This window comes from Culex pipiens, chromosome 3 (genome assembly GCF_016801865.2).
Source record: "Culex pipiens pallens isolate TS chromosome 3, TS_CPP_V2, whole genome shotgun sequence".
Classification (NCBI taxonomy): Eukaryota; Metazoa; Arthropoda; class Insecta; order Diptera; family Culicidae; genus Culex; species Culex pipiens.
Genome location: NC_068939.1, coordinates 106,318,427 through 106,339,322, shown reverse-complemented (window position 1 = coordinate 106,339,322; position 20,896 = coordinate 106,318,427). Strand labels below are relative to the sequence as shown.

The window sequence follows — 20,896 nt, the reverse complement described above, 5'->3', positions numbered from 1 at the left end:
TCTAAAAAGTTTCATAGCTTCAAATTTTTAAAGTTCTGTAATTTTTCGAATTTTGTTATTTTGATTTTAATAAAATTGGTATTTTTTTTTTGAATTGTTAAGCAGATGTTTTAATAATAATGAGTTCTAATGTTATGTTAAATTTATATAACAAATCTCAAAACATTAAAAAAAATCGCTCCTTGAAGATTATTTCAAAGTTTCGTATTAAGAAAAAAAAGCAATCAATAAATTTTAGAAGAAAATTTTCTTCATTTACAACTTCTTAGAAATTGATATTTTCGCACTTAACGAAAAAGATTGAATTCATTTCATTCCTAATAATATTTTCCTTTGTAATGTGAAAGAATTTCTATCGTTTTCAATTATTTTGTTTATCAAAATTGCTATCCGCGCGAAATCCGCGCCTGAGCAAAATTAGCCAGCAAATCCGCGCCAGATCCGCGCGATACGCGCCATCCGCGCCATCCGCGCGATCCGCGCCGTCCGTAACAACCCTGAAATAATAATCATGAGGAAAACCTTACCTGTTGGAAAATATTCTAAAAACAAATTGAAATTCTATCAAAGTCACCCCGGTTTACGGTACACGAAAAAGTGCAAGTTTGTTTGTTTGTCATAGTCTAATGCCGCCTTCAGTAGAAACGCTACAAAAGTTTTTTAAGAGAGAGAGAGAGAGAGAGAGAGAGAGAGAGAGAGAATGAATAGTCATATTGACAAAGGGCGCGTTCAGTTATTAACGCCCTACAATCCAACCCCGCCTTTAGACGGGCTTCGATTTAAAAAATCGCCAAAAATCAATTTTTGATTTTTAAAAACCATTGGAAAGAAGAACTCTTAAAATTTTAGAAAATTTATGGGTTGGAAATTTTACTTGTTTTATGTGACTTTTCCAATGTTTTTAAAAATGTCTTGTTTTTAGAGGTCAACTTTAGCAGTGTTTTTTACTAACATTTCTTATATTTTAAGTAAAAAGAAGAATGCAGTAATTTTTCTAGTGCCCCAGACTATGCCTCTACGCATTTATTTACAATTTAAATGATAATGGTGCCATTTTATAGCAGAAAATGTGAAAAACATGCAAAAAATTGAAAAAGTTACTATAAAAACATACTGTAAAAAACTAGATAGGCAAAATGTAATGATAGGAGGTGGTAGAGTAGGCCAAACACTATTAAAAACAAACCTTAACTAAGCAAGATAAATGCAGATTAAAATACTAAAAATGAAACAACAAAAACATACAACAAGAGAAGTAAAGTTTTTCGTAGAACAAAAGTTGCTCAAAATGACCTCCTGAACACGGAAAAATAAAAAAAATCGAAAAAATTTGGGCAATAGAGGGTTAATTTATGTGTTTTACTTAGTAATATGCCCTTTTGGTTAGTTGAAGCTTTTCACAGCGGACTGTATGCAAACAGTGTTTCAAAATGCATTTTACACTAGTTCAGTTGTTTAGCAATCATTAGGTTTCAAAAAATGTAAGATTTGACGAAAACAAAAATTATGGCGATAAAAAACTTTTTGCGATAATAAACATCGAAAATTTTGAAAAATTCAAGAGATTTTTAAATCAACCCAAACATGCTAAAAATGATTCTTAACACAGAGGAATGTATTTTAAATTGATTTCAGCAGATTGCACTTAAGTTTCCATTTAAATTTTTAAGTTTTTTGAAAAAATATTTTTCTGCCCTCTGATTTTCGGGCCATTTTTGAAGGGGGAGACAAAACTTTAAATAAAATTTGTGCCAACCTTAAAGAAAAAACACTAAATTCAAAAGAAGATAAAATTAAAAATAAATCTTCAACAAATTAAAACAGATAGAAAAAAATCAATTTGAAAAACATAATTATGAATTCTAAGAATTTCTGAATTTAATTTTTTTTGGAATTTTTAATTTTCAAATTTAGATTTTTAAATTTCAAAAGTTTAGAATTTCTGAATTTTTGAATTTCTAGATTTTAGAATTTTTGATTTTTTAAATATTTGAATTTCAAAAATTTTGATTTTTTGAATTATGGAATTATTGAATTTTGTTCATGTTTACTCTCACCAACCAGAGCAGACATCCAAAAAACTCCGAAACGCGCATTCTAAACTTTGCTCCCGGCTTGCCGGTACAAGTCGGGTATCGGGAAACTAGAGATCAAATTTGGTACCTGCTTTGCTACGCACGGTGGGAGACTCGGAGGAAAATCGAGAGCAAATTGGGTCGGCTTATTTCGGTAGCAAATTTGCTACTCTAGCGGTGGGAATGACGGAGTTTTTTCAAGGTGGCAAATTTGTCTCGGTATTCATGAGCGCTGCAGATGCTCTTACCAAGTCTTACTTGAGGATACCGTGGAGATTTCCCCTTATCCCGTTGAAATCGTGACATTACCATGAACTTCTGCGATGATACAATCAGATCTTACATTTTAAAAATTTCTTAAAATTTACACTGAAATCAAAATCCCCGAATGCTGACATAGGACAATTATTTCTACGCCCATATTGCTTTCTTTCTCACCTAAAACATTACAGTTTGTTATTTAGACGATAAATATATTTACTGAACAGTTAAACTTTTCTGGCACGACCAGAAAATAGAGAGATTGATTTTACCACAATCGGTAGCGTCTTCTCGTCAACAATTTAAATTTTATACCGATTTAGCGCAAGTTCTACTTGCATCTGGATCAGAGCTTTGCTCTCGTCAAAGATTTCCTTCGCCAACAATTGCCGTTTCTGCTCCAGCAGGGCGTTTTCCTTGGCGTATTGTGCCACCAACCGTTCGTAGTCATCGTTATCACTTATCACGGTGCAGTCCAAACTGCTCGGACCATGCGGACCGACACCGTTGTCATCGTCATCTGTGATCAGCAGCCGCTTCATGCGTACAATTTCGGCCCGTTCGGCGTTGATTCGTGCCTGCAGTTGGCCCTTCCAGTTCATGAGTTCTTGATTCTCCAGCTGAAGCCGAATCAGCAACAGGTAATCCGGATGGTTCTCGGGAAGAAGCATGAAACCGTTATCCGTGACGGTCACCTGATCGCTGATAGCTGTGGGTTCAACTGCGGGGGAAACTTTTTGTGCCACAGATTTGTCTACAGAAGCAGCAGCAGCGTGCTCGGGCGATTCACTTATTTCATTTATTTTCTGTTCAATCAAAGCCGAATCTTCGGGCGTTTCTTGGGGAGTATTCTTCGTTTCGGTATTTGTAGCAGATTCGGTTGAAACTCCCGTAACCGTCTTGATTGAAGACTCATCATCCGAACATGCTTTATTCAAATCTACAGAAATATCACCATCAACGGTGTCGTCCAAACTTTTGTGAGCACAATCCGTTTTCTTCTCAAACGTTCTCAGTTTACGCTGAAAGAGCAAATCCAATGAAAAGTAGCAAAAAGCGAAACGAAAATCTCACCAACCTTGAGTTGTGTAATAATTCGCTGCACTTCCCACAGCTGTTCCTCCCGTTTCTTCGTCACGAAGCCGGCATTGCACTCCGAGTGTATTTGCGCCAGCAAGCTTTCCTGCTTCCGCAGCTCGGTCGATATCTCGTCCGGCGTTTCGGGCAGATTCGGACTGGAAGCTGTGATCGGGGGCACATACCTGAAAAAAAAAGAAGAAAAAAAGCCACATCAAAATCGATTTTGCCAACCAACAATTGCGCACTTTGATAATAACTTCATAAAGAATCGAGAAAGTATCGACAACTTTTGCCGTTTTAACCTCTTCATCGGAACGACTTTGGTCGGTGGCTAGTGGCGAGAAGGTGCTGCTCTGCCCATCACAGAGGAAACATGCTTTAGAAGACAACCCCTTATCTCTGCTCTGGTTGCGCAAACGACATGTGTTTCAACTACGATTGTATCGTCGAAAAATTTTATCTTGCCTTCAGCTAAGTAAACAGCATCTTCTTCGTTCGTTCGTTCGTGAGGAAACAAGGCGACAAACTAGACCATTCATACATAGGATAAGTAATAGGGGCAGGGGGGGCAGAATGGCCCGCCTAAGTAAAATGCGCCAAAAACCATAGAAAAACATGAAAACTTATGAATTCAGTGTAGTAGGCTTATGCTTTGGGATGTTCCCTTCAATGTTATATACTTGGTTGATGAAATTTTTTAGCTTAAAACTGTTTTTGGGCCACTTTAAAAAAAAAGTTTTTTCGACTTTTTTTCCAGGGTGCGGGGCAGAATGGGCCACCTTAGAAAACAAGCCATATTGTCTAATACAACGTTGAAGGGAGATAAGAAATGACTTAAGGTACCTTTCTAACATAGTTTCCATGAAGTTAGACCACTTTAATAAAAATAGTCACTTACCAAAAAAAAGATTTTTGAAAATAGTGTAAATATGTTGAAAAAGGACACTATTTTTACGAATAATCATCAAAACAACTAAAAAATCAACTAATGTTGCATTAAACGTGATTTGTGAAGCTACCAGGAGTGAAATAATCCATTTAATCCAAATTTCATAACTTTTGATTGTTTTTATAAGGCAGGATAAGGGTGGTCCATTCTGCCCCCAAGTGGATTTTAATTTAACACTTCCATCACCAAGCCTCTAAATGATTTGAAGGTTGCGTTGTTGTTTGTATACCTTGGTAGTAACATCTAGTAACGTTATAAGCATTGAGCAAACTTTTTCAAACAATCCAACTTTTCAGAAAGCTTATTTAAAAACCTCGAAATAAACAACATATGCGTAGTTTTGTCAATAAATTTACATTTTTGCTCATAATTCGAAAAATACAATGAATTCGAACGTCGTTTTCGGTATGGTGAAGTTATTTCACGTCCTTTATAAGACCCTAGTCTTACAATTGGTCTAAATCCATTCTAAAGCCCAAAACCAAGGGTGGCCCATTCTGCCCCCATGGTCCATTCTGCCCCCCTGCCCCTAGCACTGTTTTGGTTTACGACAGGGATGCCCAACCTTTTGGCCCCGCGGGCCAGGTCTGATTTTTCTGAAGCAGTGGCGGGCCGGAATTAATATTTGATAAAAGTTGAAAAAGTAAACTTTTAAAGCAAATACATAAAATAACTAGTGTTGCGAATATAATTTAACATCTTGATTTTAAAAATGAAAAACAAAGATTACATTCAAAAATGTGTTCATTTGATTTATTTTAATTTTTGCTTGATTAAAATTGTATAGATATTGTTTTTGACGATCGCAATTAAATACGTTGATATATATTTTTTTTATAAAAAAATTCGTTGCAATTTTTTGAATTCATTTTGATACATTTTTCAATATTTTATAAATATTTCCAGCGATCTATTTTCAGTATGAATAATTTGATTTTTAAGCATTTAAAAAAACTTTATCACTTAAAAGTTGTTCTGGAAAAAACCTTAGTTTTGCTTACTAATTTATTAAGAAAAAAAGAAATTAGAAAAAAAGCATTTAGTCTCTTATTGTAAATTTTAAGCCAACAATCTAAGTTTTTTTCATAAAAATCCCAATTTTACGAAATGGATAATTTTGTTTTCCTGCACAATTTTTCAGTTAAAAAATATCAATATAAAAATTATAAGAATTAAATTCAAACATGAAGAATGTTCTTATAATATGTTAAAATTTGATCTCAAGCTTATTTTTTTAATTCAGACAATAATTTTATTTATTTAATACTTCATGAACAGCCTTAAGGGCCGATCATAGAAATATTTTCAATTCAATTGGTGTTTATTAGAATTTAACAGTTCTGCTCCAGGATGTTACATTTGCAATTCAGAGATTTGGAGAACCTTTCAACTGAGATCAATTCATAAGCCTTTACAGGGAGGGTACATGTTTCTAAATTTAGATTTTGCTAGCTGCGTGCTCTTTTAGGGAAAATAAATTTTGAGAAAAAACCCTAGATCTATGTTTGGCTTAAGACTAATATCACAGTTGTTGACGGAGGAGTGCTTCGATGAGCGGATTCGTTGACATCCCACAGGAAGTCCTGAAGGTTCTCGTTGCCTTTTCGATGCTTGCGTCGATGGTGTCGACGCCGGCCAGCTCGTGTAGATCGTCGGTCGGGTACCACGGGTCCAGGTTGTGCACCATCTTGAGCAGCTTGTTCTGCTTCACCTGGAGTCGCTTACGGTGCGATTTGGCGCAGTTGCCCCAGACCGCAGCAGCGTAGGTCAACATTGGACGGATGATGCACTTGACAACGAGCGACTTGTTCTTGATGCTCAGCTTCGACCGCCGATTCAGCAGGGAGTAGAGCGCCTTGGTGGAACGATCCACCTTCTCGATGATGTTGTTCACGTGCTTGTCGTACTTCAGCTTTTTGTCATGCACCACACCCAGGTACCTGACCTCGTCGTTCCAAGTCGCAGGCTGGCCGTTGACGCTGATCGATCTGCGGGGAAGGTGCCGAGCAGCACGCCTCCTGGTGAAGAAGATGGACTGGGTTTTCCCAGCGTTCAGCTTGATGCGCCACTTCCGCTGAAACTCCTCGAGGTTGTTCTGCGCCGCTTGTAGGTGGGTGACGACGATCTTCGGGTCCTTATCCGATGCCAAGTATGCAGTGTCATCCGCAAAGAATGCGTACGACACTCCATCGATCAGCGGCACGTCGGAGGTAAGGATGTTGTAAAGAGTCGGGCTCAGGACTGATCCTTGGGGCACGCCGAAGGGGATGTTGTGGACGGAGGAACGCTCGCCATTCACCGTCACCGTAAACGACCGATTTGTCAGGAACGACTCGACGATCTTGACCAGGAACGGCTGGAGGTTCGAGCGGAAGAGCTTGTAGACCACGGCGTCCTGCCACACGGAGTCGTAGGCCTTTTCGACGTCAAGAAGGATCATGCCGGTCGACTTCCCCGCCAGAAAACCGCGCTTCACCATCTCCGAGATACGGGCGAGTTGGTGCACTGTTGAGTGCCCCGGCTTGAAGCCGAACTGCTCGTGTGGGATGAGTTGCTCCGTCTCCAGGTGACGGTTTATCCGGGCGAGGATCACCCGTTCCAGGAGTTTGCTCAGGCTGCTCAAAAGGCTGATCGGGCGGTAATTACCTGGGTTGGTTATGTCCTTGTTCGCCTTTGGGATGGCGATCACGTTCGCGTGCTTCCAGCCGGTCGGAAAGTAGCCCAAGGCCAGGCAAGCGTTGAAGATTTTGGTTAGGACGACCAACCCTTTTCTTGGCAGCTGCTTGAGGCACGTATTCCGGATTCCGTCTTGCCCAGGAGACTTCCGGTTTTTGAGCGTGCGGATGATCGCCTTGACCTCTTTCGGCTTGACAAGGGCGGCCGGAGGCACGGGAGGAGTTGTCGCTCGGATGTGGCCAAGCGCGTTCTCCACAGCGGCCGATGTTTCGGGATCACCTGGTTGCTCATTGTTGTGGGCAGCGGCGAACGCACTTGCGAGCGCTTCGGCTTTCGCTGAAGGGCTCGCTACGAGGTCTCCCTTGACGTTCAGCGGGGGGCTGTACTTGACCGTGTTCCGGAGGTTGCGGGTAAGCTTCCAGAACTTGTTGCTGCCGTTGTCCAGCGTCCTTAGCAAGGAGCCGAAATTTTTGTAGCGGTGCTCGGCGCTTTTGGTGCTGATGACGTTGTTCAAGTGGGTCACCACCGCTCCGATGAGCGGGTCCCGTCTTCGGATGAACTGTCTACGCCGCACGTTCCTCAGCCGGATTAGCAGCTTCAGCTCGTCGGGAATGTCCTTCTTCTGATGTAGGATCCTACGCGAAGGGACAGCGGCTTCCTCAGCAGCTTTGAGGATGGCGGTGAACTTGTCGATGGCGTCGTCGATTTTCTCCGAGCGATCTAGAGTGTTGATCCAGCTAGCGTTAAGGTCGACCTCCCGCTCGATCGAGCGAGCAAAAGTGCTCCAGTTCGCTCTGTCGAAGCATCGGAATAGAAATATTTAAAAAAGCCGTCGCGGGCCGGATGAAATGGCTTCACGGGCCGGATCCGGCCCGCAGGCCGGACGTAGGGCAGCCCTGGTTTACGAGCTCTAAACTGGTATTATTGCTCTTTTTAATATCAGAAAAGACTTTTAAATTTCAGTGTAAGAACGGGCTTGACCGATCTTATGCACCAGGTTCCCGACGAACACGCACTGCCCTTACACCTACATCTCACCCTTGCTCTGAGTTAGTACGAGCAACACGCTAGAACACGCAATAGTAATATTTGAGTTAATCCTTTAACCATTTCATAAATTGAGTTAGGACTCAAACCTCACTTGTTTGAAGAAAAGGGTGAAGATTGAAAACAACGGACAGTGAAAGAAATATACTTTTTAAAGAATCAATAGTGGAAGAATGATAGCAATTAGAGCTATCAAGCTTAGATTGTATTAAGGGCAATTTATAGAGAATCAAAAAAAGTAAAATCGAAAACAAATGGACGATAATAAACAGAAGGCGTGTTAGAGAATCAGTGAAACAAAATGAACAGAATATAGATGGTAGATAAAAATGGAAAGAAGAGAAACCCGATGCTCAGGTACATCCACAGCAGGTGACTCAACATACTGCGAATCAAAACAATACCGTCTACAATCACAAATTACTTCCCTGTCCCACATTGGCGCGCCCCTTTCTTTTAGCCATCTAGACTCTGACCCTCGCTGGTCAAAGGTTTACGAGGCGTTTCCACAGGACACATCTCTCTTTTTTTAATTTTTCGATAGTTTTACAAAATAATTTGTTCAAACAGTGAAAATCAGCAAATTGGATGGAATTAGGACCGAGTGCTTAACCGGCCAAACATACGAGAATAACCCGTACCTCGTTACAAGTTTAGTGCATACTCACTTGAGCAGTTCCGTATCGCCAAACAAATTGTTACAGTGACAAAGCAGGGCCACAAACAGCCGATGGGACATCTGCAGCGTGGGACTCAGCAGCATCGCAATATTTTGTGCGTTCATTTTGGTGCACGCTTCATTCTGCGTGACCGCATCCAGGTGAAGAATTACCCACGCGAGCAAAACCCGATTACAGTTGGGCAGCTGCTCCACCAAACCGAGCAGTTCCTGTTCCTGCTGGGAAACCTGCGAGTGTGAGGCGGCCTCCTCGAATCGGGTCGACAAATCCGTCGTCAGGATTGGCTCCGGCAGCTCGCGCAAGAACAACTTCAACAAGCCACACGCAGTCGAGACATCGAAATCATTTACGAAGCTTCCGTCGCGATTGTTGTAGGTTTTTTTGAGCTGCTGCAGCTTCGTCTTGACCGCTTCGACCTTGTAGATTTGATCGCTCTGCAGTCCATGCTCCTGCAGATAGTCGATACAGTCACGCACGACCAAGGGCAGGCAGACACCATCGTGGCACCTGCTACGCTCAACGGCCAGTCCCAGCGAGACGCCAAAAATGGGCTGTGCGTCACCAAGATCGAGAACCTCTTCACTAACGCTGCTCTGCTTGAGCTTTTTGTCCTTTTTGTCCTTGGAAGTGTCCTTCTTGTCTTTGTCCTTTTTGTCCTTATCCTTTTTCTTCTCCTTCTCTTTTTCGGGCTTTTCCGTGGGTTTTGGCTCTTCCGCCTTGCTTGCTTCCGGTTTCTTTTTCTCCTTCTCGCGAGACTTTTCCCGCTTTTCCTTACTCTTTGAGGGAAACTTGAACGCCTTGGACTTTTTGGACTTTGATGGGCTCCTGCAAAACAAAAACATAATCATAAAAACTTCTAACCAAAATACCCCTTCTCTTTTCAACTTACTTCGTTTCCGGTTCCTCTTCCGGAGAGCTTTCACCCTCTAGCGCAGCGTAGGCCGTCTTTTTCTCCTTTTTGTCCTTTCTGCGGCCGATCAAGAGTTCCTTCTTGGGCTTTTCCGCCTCGGCTTCGGAAACTGCAAGTGGGAAAAAGTTGATGTGATTTCAGTCGGATTTAAGCGCGACAAAATACTTACAATCCTTATCGTCCTTGCTCTTGCTGCTACCCTCGGACGCGTACAGTCCCGGGAAGTCCTTCTCCACGTCCGGACTGTCGAAATCCATCGTTTTTCACGAACGCAACCAACGCCTTTTTGTAGGATTTTTTCTCGTTGACTTTTTGTTGTGACGGAACGCAAATCGATTTGTTTACGTTTTTTGAGTTGCACGTTTGTGCAGGATTGCCAATTTAAATGGCATACACTTTAAATGAAAATTACATTTTACCGAGTTCATCCTCGGACATTTTCTAATTTTTAATGCAATTTGGGTAATTTGTTATAGAGGTATCCACGTGCACATGTATTGCGTGTACGTACACGAACAAGATTGAGGTTAGCAAAATCAAATGGTGCGCTAAAGAGTTATCTAAGCCCGAACTCACGCACACTAGCACTCCATTTGTTTTGCTGGTGGGTACAAAATTTAACCTCAATCTTTTTAGTGTACGTACACGCAATACATGCGAACTAGGGTGTAATATCAAAATCGATTTTTCAGCACAGCAATTTTTCAGTTCCTTTTGGTGTCCTAAACAACTCCCCAAAGTTTGGGAACGATTGGTTTAGTCCTCACTTTGCGCAAAGCGATTCAATTTTCCATATAAATTTGTATGGGAAAAACCATTTTTTGGGATTTTGATATTTATAAAATCCACGTTTCACGCTGTACTAAAATCGGATTCATATTCGGATGCTCTGGAAGGTGCTCTACAACTTTCTCGAAGAGAGTATTGTGCTAACTTGCTCCTGAAAGAAGATACAGCGTCCTCAAAACTCGTCTAAAACGTGATTTTCGAGCAAAAAACACGTTTTAGACAAGTTTTGAATACGCTGTATCTTTTTTTAGGAGCAAGTTAGCACCATACTTTCTTCGGGAAAGTTGTAGAGCACTTTCCAGAGCATCCGAATATGAATCCAGTTTTGATATAGCGTGAAACGTGGATTTTATAAATATAAAAATCTAAAAAAATAGTTTTTCCCATACAAATTTATATGGAAAATTGAAACGATTTGCGCAAAGTGAGGACTAAACACGAGGTGGTCACTCCAAATATATTGCATTCATTTCATAAGTTGATCCGTATGTGCATCCATATTCACGTGTATACATGATTCCTCTATGAATTTTATTTCAGTGTTTTTACAGCTGTCATCGCAAACGCGCGCTCTGCTGATTGTTTACAAACAAAGAAAAATCACTTCAATTTTGCTCCGGCCACATTTTTTGAATTGCAAGGAGTAATCGGGACGGGATACCAAGATCCCGCAGGAGACGGAAGACGACCGTGCGGTGGTGGTGTTGGACTACCAGCGGAAGGGCAAGCGCCCCGTCATCAAGACTACGACACGACAGACGTACTTTTTGCTCGTGATTGGCCTGGTTGTTCCGGAGAAGCTCAAGCCGGGCGATGAGAGTGAACAAGGACTCGTACGTCGTATTTAATCCTGGACACTTCCGGCCGAGTATGACGCGCGCGTCAAGGTGATGGAGGTGGACGAACGGCCCACCGAGCACTACTCGGACATTGGCGGGTTGGACAAGCAAATCCAGGAACTAATTGAGGCCGTCGTGCTGCCGATGACGCACAAGGACATGTTCAAGAACCTGGGAATTCATCCGCCGAAGGGAGTGCTGCACGCTTTCGGCTGGTGCCTGTGTGGCGCAAAAAAAGTCGACCTTCCTGAGGCTGGCCGGCCCGCAGCTGGTACAGATGTTTATCGGAGACAGTTTCAAGCTCGTCCGGGACGCGTTTGCACTAGCCAAGGAAATGTCGCCGGCGATTACTTCCTGCACGCAATTACGCTGCAGACGCATCTAACTGTTTCATATGCATGTTTTAAATTTTATTTTACCTAATTTGGTCACCTGGAGTTAAATGAGAGACGAATATTGAAGTTTCTTGGATTTTCTTTTTATTTGTGGTTGTCATTTGTCTGACCATGTGCAGAAGCACCTAAAGGTGCGCGCGGAATCCTTCTGCTGGAGGATTTTGTAAATATCCGCATTATTGGCCTTCACCTTCGCATAAACTCCATCCTCCGCTCCGTTCAAACATTTAGACTTGTAACCTTCGTAACCTCGTGGTCACTTCCAATCCACGGCAGCGACCGTGCCGTGACCTTCCGCTTTTCCCCACGCTTCTCCCCGTTATCCGCCGTCGAACTGTCCGACTCAAAACCCTCACCCCCTTCCCCATTCTCGCTGCCAATGCTGTACGAATCCGACGAATCCGTCACGTCCTCCAGCTTCACCGGCACGGCTGTCGGCGAAAATTCCGCCCGAAATTTAGCCAACTTTTCAATACCGCCCACACAATCCCCGTAAATCTTCGTCACCATGTCCCAGCTGTTGATCTCAACCCCTAAACAATCCCGCACCGTTTGCACCTCATCCGCCACGCTCCCGCCGCCGCCCGGAAACAACTCGACCAACGCCACCCGCCATCCGCCTTCAAGCAGAACCGGCACACGTCCTCGTCTTCCTTGTCCTCCGGAGTTCTCGACGTAACTGTTGCAGTGCAGGTCTCGCGTCCGGAAAGCGTGCTGCGCGTCGACGCGTTCGGCAGAGCCGGCGCAAATCCGCACCGTCGGATCGACTTCCGGTGAAATCTGCAAAGGCGGAACGATTAGAAATGAAGCAAAAGATCGGAGGATTACTCACCCCAAGTCCGAGGCAGTCGATGGTCTTGTCGGCAATTTCTGGGTCGGAGCGCAGATCCGCACTGGGCTTCTTGCACAGATTGCTGGTGGATTGCGGGGAAGGTTGTTGCGAGGATCGGTTCCGCAAGTGAAAAAAAATACCTCATGCTCGAAAAATATTGGAGCGGTGACAGTTTGTAAACGAAGGAAACAAACAAGTGACAGTTCTTAACTGTCATTATCCACACTGAACAAAATGTTGTGCCGAATATCGTGCAGGTGAATAATATTTACCTATATTTACGATATTTACGAAATATTTACGGAAGTAAATCCAATGCGCTACGGATCAACCTTGTGCCCAACCCCAACGTGGGACTAAACCAATCGTTCCCAAACTTTGGGGAGTTGTTTAGGACCCCAAAAGGGACTGAAAAATTGCTGTGCTCGGTAAATTTGGACAACTTTATTTTTTTTCCATACATCCATATTACACCCTAATGCGCACGTAGATAACTCTAGTGTGCGTACGTGAAACGTCATAAAGCTCTATCGAGGTTTTTAATCGAAGATGGCGTTCGAATGGTGAACGCCCGAAATGTCAAAATCACGCAGTGGTACCAACATTACGGAAAAAGTGTGCCATGGCATGACAGCCACATTTTTTTTCTAATGTTGGTGCTACTGCGCGATTTTGACATTTCGGGCGTTCACCATTCGAACGCCATCTTCGCTTAAAAACCTGGATTGGTTACTAAAGCTGATTAACAACTAAACGTTTAAAAGAGTTTTTGAAAGCTGGCAAGATTGAGTTTATTTCACTTCCAGCTGAAGTGAGTTCCAACAAGATGCTACCGCAACTAGGGCACTTTTTTCGCTGGATGTCGTATGATGAGTTACTGCGTGTATATTTGTTGTTGTAATCAACCCCCTGGCACCACTGTAAATGGCTAGAACGTTTGACAGTCACCAAAACCTCGAAGAGCCCACGTAGCAGTATTAGTGAAGAGCCCACGTTGTTTATCGTGGGCTCTTCACTAATACTACTGCGTGGGCTCTGTGAGTGTAGCAGTATTGGTGTTGTCTGTTTGTTTACACCAAATTTTCAAGAAACATCTCTTTTTGTGTGTGCAAATCTGTTACGAAAAAAAAATGAGAACTGTTGCTTCCGATTGACCAGGAAGATTTGCCGGGTAGTACTGGACCGGGGACTGGCCAAGTCCCGCTGTTGATCCTTCCGAACAACTCGCTGCAATCTCCGGCAGGGAGTAACCAACCAAGTGCAGAAACATCCGTGATTCTGGTGATTGTGGCGGAGCTGGTCTTTCCGAGCATCCTTCGATAACCTTCTCCGAGGACTGGCCCACTCCCGCTGTTGACTCGCACAGGGAATCGAAGGAATCGCGTGCATGTGTAGAATCCGAGCTTTCGTGGACTCTCAAGAAGTTCATCGCCACTTCGCGGGGCATTTATCCATAGTCTCTGGCGGATAGGGTCCTTCGGGAACTTGCGTTTGGAAATCCTTCCCGTGTCCCGTGCCGTTTTTTTTCATGGAAATCATTTCAACATTATGAAATAATGCCTTTTTTTACCACGCGGTTTGATTATTTTTAAATTTTGACAGCAAATGCGTTCTTCATCTTCTTTGCGTCTTCATGTTCGCGTCGAACATTTAGGTTTCATAAACATGGCCGTCGTGACAGAGGGCTGGTTGTAATGGTTATATATCAGGGGTTACATACATGTAGAAAATCTCATAACATTTCAAAAAGCATCATGTACAAACTATGCATTTTGAGAAAAACGCATTTGAATGTTGAGCATCCCTTTTCAATTCCCATTTTAATATAAAAGCAAAATAAGATGTTCTAATCATAACAAATGACGAAAAACCTTGCTTTTATTGATACTTGATCATCCAAATTCAATAAAACATTATTTCCGTAATTTTATTTGAGAAAAACAAACATAACTTCTTTTGAAATCACTAACGTCGATATCACCCTGCTGTCATTGAGGGGGACGCTTTGTTTTGATTCGTTTTTCTTCGCCGAATGTACATGGCGCTTTTTTCATTTTGCTTTTTTTTCGTCACGAGGTTCATGTAGTCTTTTGTTTGACAGGTTGACAGGGCTATATAAACAGGGACTGCTGATGGCAGAGATTTTGTTTATGTTACTTTATTTAAAATCATGATTAAACAGACTTTACTGAAGTAACTTTTGCTCATTTTTGGTGGAGAGGTAGCTTATTAGGAGTACTTTCAGAATATGCAATAACCCAGAAAGTGTCAAAATGTACATGATGCCTTTTGAAATGTTGCCGTCGAATTTATTAAATCCACTAAAAAGTTGAATTCCAAACACTCCTGAATGTTTCATGATTTCATGCTTAAAGTGAGTATCAGACAAGAGTGGGCCACCACAGAGTAACACAGAGTTTACACTGCCTCTTGATCTTTGGTTCAACTTTGTGGTGCATCGCAGGTACCTACATCGCACGCCTGCTACCAGCAAACCTGAGCAAACCTTATGGAATTGCCCTTTAATGAAATTACTTTTCTTTGGACTGGTTACTCTGGGTGACTCTGTGGTGCCACTTCGGGTTTTCGGCACGGTTCTGAAACGGTGCCAGAACTTTTCAGACCCGAAGGTATCAAATGATTATAGATTGAAACTGTGCCATGCGCAAATAAATTATCAAAAATTCTGAGAGTTTTTCTCGAAACTACGAGTTGATGTACCCCACTTGGAAATAATCTAGTCTAAGTCTGGCGCAGGAACTGGTTTTGCGTTAAGGCTAGTACCTTGGCTAGTACGCAGATCGTAAAAAAAGGGGTCAAGAAACAGCTTTACGAACAGCAGAACAAAGGAGAGGGAACCATTTGAAATTTTTCTTGGCCGGTTCCTTCCGAAGTGCTTATACCGCTTTATGCCTGACGAATCTGGCACAATAACTCACAGCTCAAAAATCAATCGGTTCAATCAGTTGAGCCATGCACGACCGGTTTGTGTCATATTCGACAGAAATCATGGCAGCAATCTTGGGCAAATCTGGGGGGAAATTCTGCTAGAAAGCTGGTGCAAGCCCCAGATGAACGCCATAAATGCGTCCGCCGCTTGGTCCACCACCTGGTTGTAATTAGATCCGTTTCAGATTCCGGATTGAAGCTCGGATTGAACTTGGATTCAACTCATGGCTTTCTACCTAAGGTACTCGCGATTGAGTGTGTAGTAGTGCGGTTGTCAAAATCGTTATCTCTGACTCTCTCACTCCACTAACACTGACATTGTTTATGTTTTGGTTTTCCTGGCACAGTCCATTGTTCGTTTGTTATTGTTTTGGTTTTAGTGGCACGGAGTCATGCACTCACACTAATGCAACGCAAGATCGCGAGTACCTATGATATGCAGCCTTGGATTCAACTGACTAGAGGTAAAACAATATTTTGTTTGCTTTTCAATATTTTCATTTTACCGTGTACTAACTGCTCCATTTCAATACACGTTTTAAAGAACCAACTCATTTTAAATTTGCGATTACCCACAACACGAAAAAAAAATTGTCCAATTTTCTAATCTGGCACCACTTTCTGCCTACTGGAACTGTCAGTGTCAGAACCGTCAGAACCATGGCTTTCTACCTAAGGTACTCGCGATTGAGTGTGTAGTAGTGCGGTTGTCAAAATCGTTATCTCTGACTCTCTCACTCCACTAACACTGACATTGTTTATGTTTTGGTTTTCCTGACACAGTCCATTGTTCGTTTGTTATTGTTTTGGTTTTAGTGGCACGGAGTCATGCACTCACACTAATGCAACGCAAGATCGCGAGTACCTATGATATGCAGCCTTGGATTCAACTGACTAGAGGTAAAACAATATTTTGTTTGCTTTTCAATATTTTCATTTTACCGTGTACTAACTGCTCCATTTCAATACACGTTTTAAAGAACCAACTCATTTTAAATTTGCGATTACCCACAACACGAAAAAAAAATTGTCCAATTTTCTAATCTGGCACCACTTTCTGCCTACTGGAACTGTCAGTGTCAGAACCGTCAGAACCATGGCTTTCTACCTAAGGTACTCGCGATTGAGTGTGTAGTAGTGCGGTTGTCAAAATCGTTATCTCTGACTCTCTCACTCCACTAACACTGACATTGTTTATGTTTTGGTTTTCCTGGCACAGTCCATTGTTCGTTTGTTATTGTTTTGGTTTTAGTGGCACGGAGTCATGCACTCACACTAATGCAACGCAAGATCGCGAGTACCTATGATATGCAGCCTTGGATTCAACTGACTAGAGGTAAAACAATATTTTGTTTGCTTTTCAATATTTTCATTTTACCGTGTACTAACTGCTCCATTTCAATACACGTTTTAAAGAACCAACTCATTTTAAATTTGCGATTACCCACAACACGAAAAAAAAATTGTCCAATTTTCTAATCTGGCACCACTTTCTGCCTACTGGAACTGTCAGTGTCAGAACCGTCAGAACCATGGCTTTCTACCTAAGGTACTCGCGATTGAGTGTGTAGTAGTGCGGTTGTCAAAATCGTTATCTCTGACTCTCTCACTCCACTAACACTGACATTGTTTATGTTTTGGTTTTCCTGACACAGTCCATTGTTCGTTTGTTATTGTTTTGGTTTTAGTGGCACGGAGTCATGCACTCACACTAATGCAACGCAAGATCGCGAGTACCTATGATATGCAGCCTTGGATTCAACTGACTAGAGGTAAAACAATATTTTGTTTGCTTTTCAATATTTTCATTTTACCGTGTACTAACTGCTCCATTTCAATACACGTTTTAAAGAACCAACTCATTTTAAATTTGCGATTACCCACAACACGAAAAAAAAATTGTCCAATTTTCTAATCTGGCACCACTTTCTGCCTACTGGAACTGTCAGTGTCAGAACCGTCAGAACCATGGCTTTCTACCTAAGGTACTCGCGATTGAGTGTGTAGTAGTGCGGTTGTCAAAATCGTTATCTCTGACTCTCTCACTCCACTAACACTGACATTGTTTATGTTTTGGTTTTCCTGGCACAGTCCATTGTTCGTTTGTTATTGTTTTGGTTTTAGTGGCACGGAGTCATGCACTCACACTAATGCAACGCAAGATCGCGAGTACCTATGATATGCAGCCTTGGATTCAACTGACTAGAGGTAAAACAATATTTTGTTTGCTTTTCAATATTTTCATTTTACCGTGTACTAACTGCTCCATTTCAATACACGTTTTAAAGAACCAACTCATTTTAAATTTGCGATTACCCACAACACGAAAAAAAAATTGTCCAATTTTCTAATCTGGCACCACTTTCTGCCTACTGGAACTGTCAGTGTCAGAACCGTCAGAACCATGGCTTTCTACCTAAGGTACTCGCGATTGAGTGTGTAGTAGTGCGGTTGTCAAAATCGTTATCTCTGACTCTCTCACTCCACTAACACTGACATTGTTTATGTTTTGGTTTTCCTGACACAGTCCATTGTTCGTTTGTTATTGTTTTGGTTTTAGTGGCACGGAGTCATGCACTCACACTAATGCAACGCAAGATCGCGAGTACCTATGATATGCAGCCTTGGATTCAACTGACTAGAGGTAAAACAATATTTTGTTTGCTTTTCAATATTTTCATTTTACCGTGTACTAACTGCTCCATTTCAATACACGTTTTAAAGAACCAACTCATTTTAAATTTGCGATTACCCACAACACGAAAAAAAAATTGTCCAATTTTCTAATCTGGCACCACTTTCTGCCTACTGGAACTGTCAGTGTCAGAACCGTCAGAACCATGGCTTTCTACCTAAGGTACTCGCGATTGAGTGTGTAGTAGTGCGGTTGTCAAAATCGTTATCTCTGACTCTCTCACTCCACTAACACTGACATTGTTTATGTTTTGGTTTTCCTGACACAGTCCATTGTTCGTTTGTTATTGTTTTGGTTTTAGTGGCACGGAGTCATGCACTCACACTAATGCAACGCAAGATCGCGAGTACCTATGATATGCAGCCTTGGATTCAACTGACTAGAGGTAAAACAATATTTTGTTTGCTTTTCAATATTTTCATTTTACCGTGTACTAACTGCTCCATTTCAATACACGTTTTAAAGAACCAACTCATTTTAAATTTGCGATTACCCACAACACGAAAAAAAAATTGTCCAATTTTCTAATCTGGCACCACTTTCTGCCTACTGGAACTGTCAGTGTCAGAACCGTCAGAACCATGGCTTTCTACCTAAGGTACTCGCGATTGAGTGTGTAGTAGTGCGGTTGTCAAAATCGTTATCTCTGACTCTCTCACTCCACTAACACTGACATTGTTTATGTTTTGGTTTTCCTGGCACAGTCCATTGTTCGTTTGTTATTGTTTTGGTTTTAGTGGCACGGAGTCATGCACTCACACTAATGCAACGCAAGATCGCGAGTACCTATGATATGCAGCCTTGGATTCAACTGACTAGAGGTAAAACAATATTTTGTTTGCTTTTCAATATTTTCATTTTACCGTGTACTAACTGCTCCATTTCAATACACGTTTTAAAGAACCAACTCATTTTAAATTTGCGATTACCCACAACACGAAAAAAAAATTGTCCAATTTTCTAATCTGGCACCACTTTCTGCCTACTGGAACTGTCAGTGTCAGAACCGTCAGAACCATGGCTTTCTACCTAAGGTACTCGCGATTGAGTGTGTAGTAGTGCGGTTGTCAAAATCGTTATCTCTGACTCTCTCACTCCACTAACACTGACATTGTTTATGTTTTGGTTTTCCTGACACAGTCCATTGTTCGTTTGTTATTGTTTTGGTTTTAGTGGCACGGAGTCATGCACTCACACTAATGCAACGCAAGATCGCGAGTACCTATGATATGCAGCCTTGGATTCAACTGACTAGAGGTAAAACAATATTTTGTTTGCTTTTCAATATTTTCATTTTACCGTGTACTAACTGCTCCATTTCAATACACGTTTTAAAGAACCAACTCATTTTAAATTTGCGATTACCCACAACACGAAAAAAAAATTGTCCAATTTTCTAATCTGGCACCACTTTCTGCCTACTGGAACTGTCAGTGTCAGAACCGTCAGAACCATGGCTTTCTACCTAAGGTACTCGCGATTGAGTGTGTAGTAGTGCGGTTGTCAAAATCGTTATCTCTGACTCTCTCACTCCACTAACACTGACATTGTTTATGTTTTGGTTTTCCTGGCACAGTCCATTGTTCGTTTGTTATTGTTTTGGTTTTAGTGGCACGGAGTCATGCACTCACACTAATGCAACGCAAGATCGCGAGTACCTATGATATGCAGCCTTGGATTCAACTGACTAGAGGTAAAACAATATTTTGTTTGCTTTTCAATATTTTCATTTTACCGTGTACTAACTGCTCCATTTCAATACACGTTTTAAAGAACCAACTCATTTTAAATTTGCGATTACCCACAACACGAAAAAAAAATTGTCCAATTTTCTAATCTGGCACCACTTTCTGCCTACTGGAACTGTCAGTGTCAGAACCGTCAGAACCATGGCTTTCTACCTAAGGTACTCGCGATTGAGTGTGTAGTAGTGCGGTTGTCAAAATCGTTATCTCTGACTCTCTCACTCCACTAACACTGACATTGTTTATGTTTTGGTTTTCCTGACACAGTCCATTGTTCGTTTGTTATTGTTTTGGTTTTAGTGGCACGGAGTCATGCACTCACACTAATGCAACGCAAGATCGCGAGTACCTATGATATGCAGCCTTGGATTCAACTGACTAGAGGTAAAACAATATTTTGTTTGCTTTTCAATATTTTCATTTTACCGTGTACTAACTGCTCCATTTCAATACACGTTTTAAAGAACCAACTCATTTTAAATTTGCGATTACCCACAACACGAAAAAAAAATTGTCCAATTTTCTAATCTGGCACCACTTTCTGCCTACTGGAACTGTCAGTGTCAGAACCGTCAGAACCATGGCTTTCTACCTAAGGTACTCGCGATTGAGTGTGTAGTAGTGCGGTTGTCAAAATCGTTATCTCTGACTCTCTCACTCCACTAACACTGACATTGTTTATGTTTTGGTTTTCCTGACACAGTCCATTGTTCGTTTGTTATTGTTTTGGTTTTAGTGGCACGGAGTCATGCACTCACACTAATGCAACGCAAGATCGCGAGTACCTATGATATGCAGCCTTGGATTCAACTGACTAGAGGTAAAACAATATTTTGTTTGCTTTTCAATATTTTCATTTTACCGTGTACTAACTGCTCCATTTCAATACACGTTTTAAAGAACCAACTCATTTTAAATTTGCGATTACCCACAACACGAAAAAAAAATTGTCCAATTTTCTAATCTGGCACCAC

General features: G+C 41.6%; 2 protein-coding genes across 2 annotated transcripts; both read right to left on the bottom strand.

Annotated features, from left to right (window-relative positions):
- Nucleotides 1-2,527: 2,527 nt before the first annotated feature.
- LOC120421179 (ralA-binding protein 1) lies at nucleotides 2,528-10,023 on the bottom strand. The gene is made up of 5 exons (XM_039584376.2): nucleotides 9,848-10,023; nucleotides 9,658-9,787; nucleotides 8,757-9,593; nucleotides 3,415-3,598; nucleotides 2,528-3,358 (listed from the first exon to the last, which is right to left on the bottom strand). Exons 1-5 carry the CDS (start codon nucleotides 9,933-9,935, stop codon nucleotides 2,639-2,641), a joined length of 1,959 nt encoding a protein of 652 aa, XP_039440310.1. The 5' UTR covers nucleotides 9,936-10,023; the 3' UTR covers nucleotides 2,528-2,638.
- A 1,821-nt stretch (nucleotides 10,024-11,844) lies between these two features.
- LOC128093381 (uncharacterized) lies at nucleotides 11,845-13,980 on the bottom strand. The gene is made up of 3 exons (XM_052709940.1): nucleotides 13,689-13,980; nucleotides 12,534-12,673; nucleotides 11,845-12,481 (listed from the first exon to the last, which is right to left on the bottom strand). Exons 1-3 carry the CDS (start codon nucleotides 13,978-13,980, stop codon nucleotides 11,921-11,923), a joined length of 993 nt encoding a protein of 330 aa, XP_052565900.1. The 3' UTR covers nucleotides 11,845-11,920.
- Nucleotides 13,981-20,896: the final 6,916 nt, after the last annotated feature.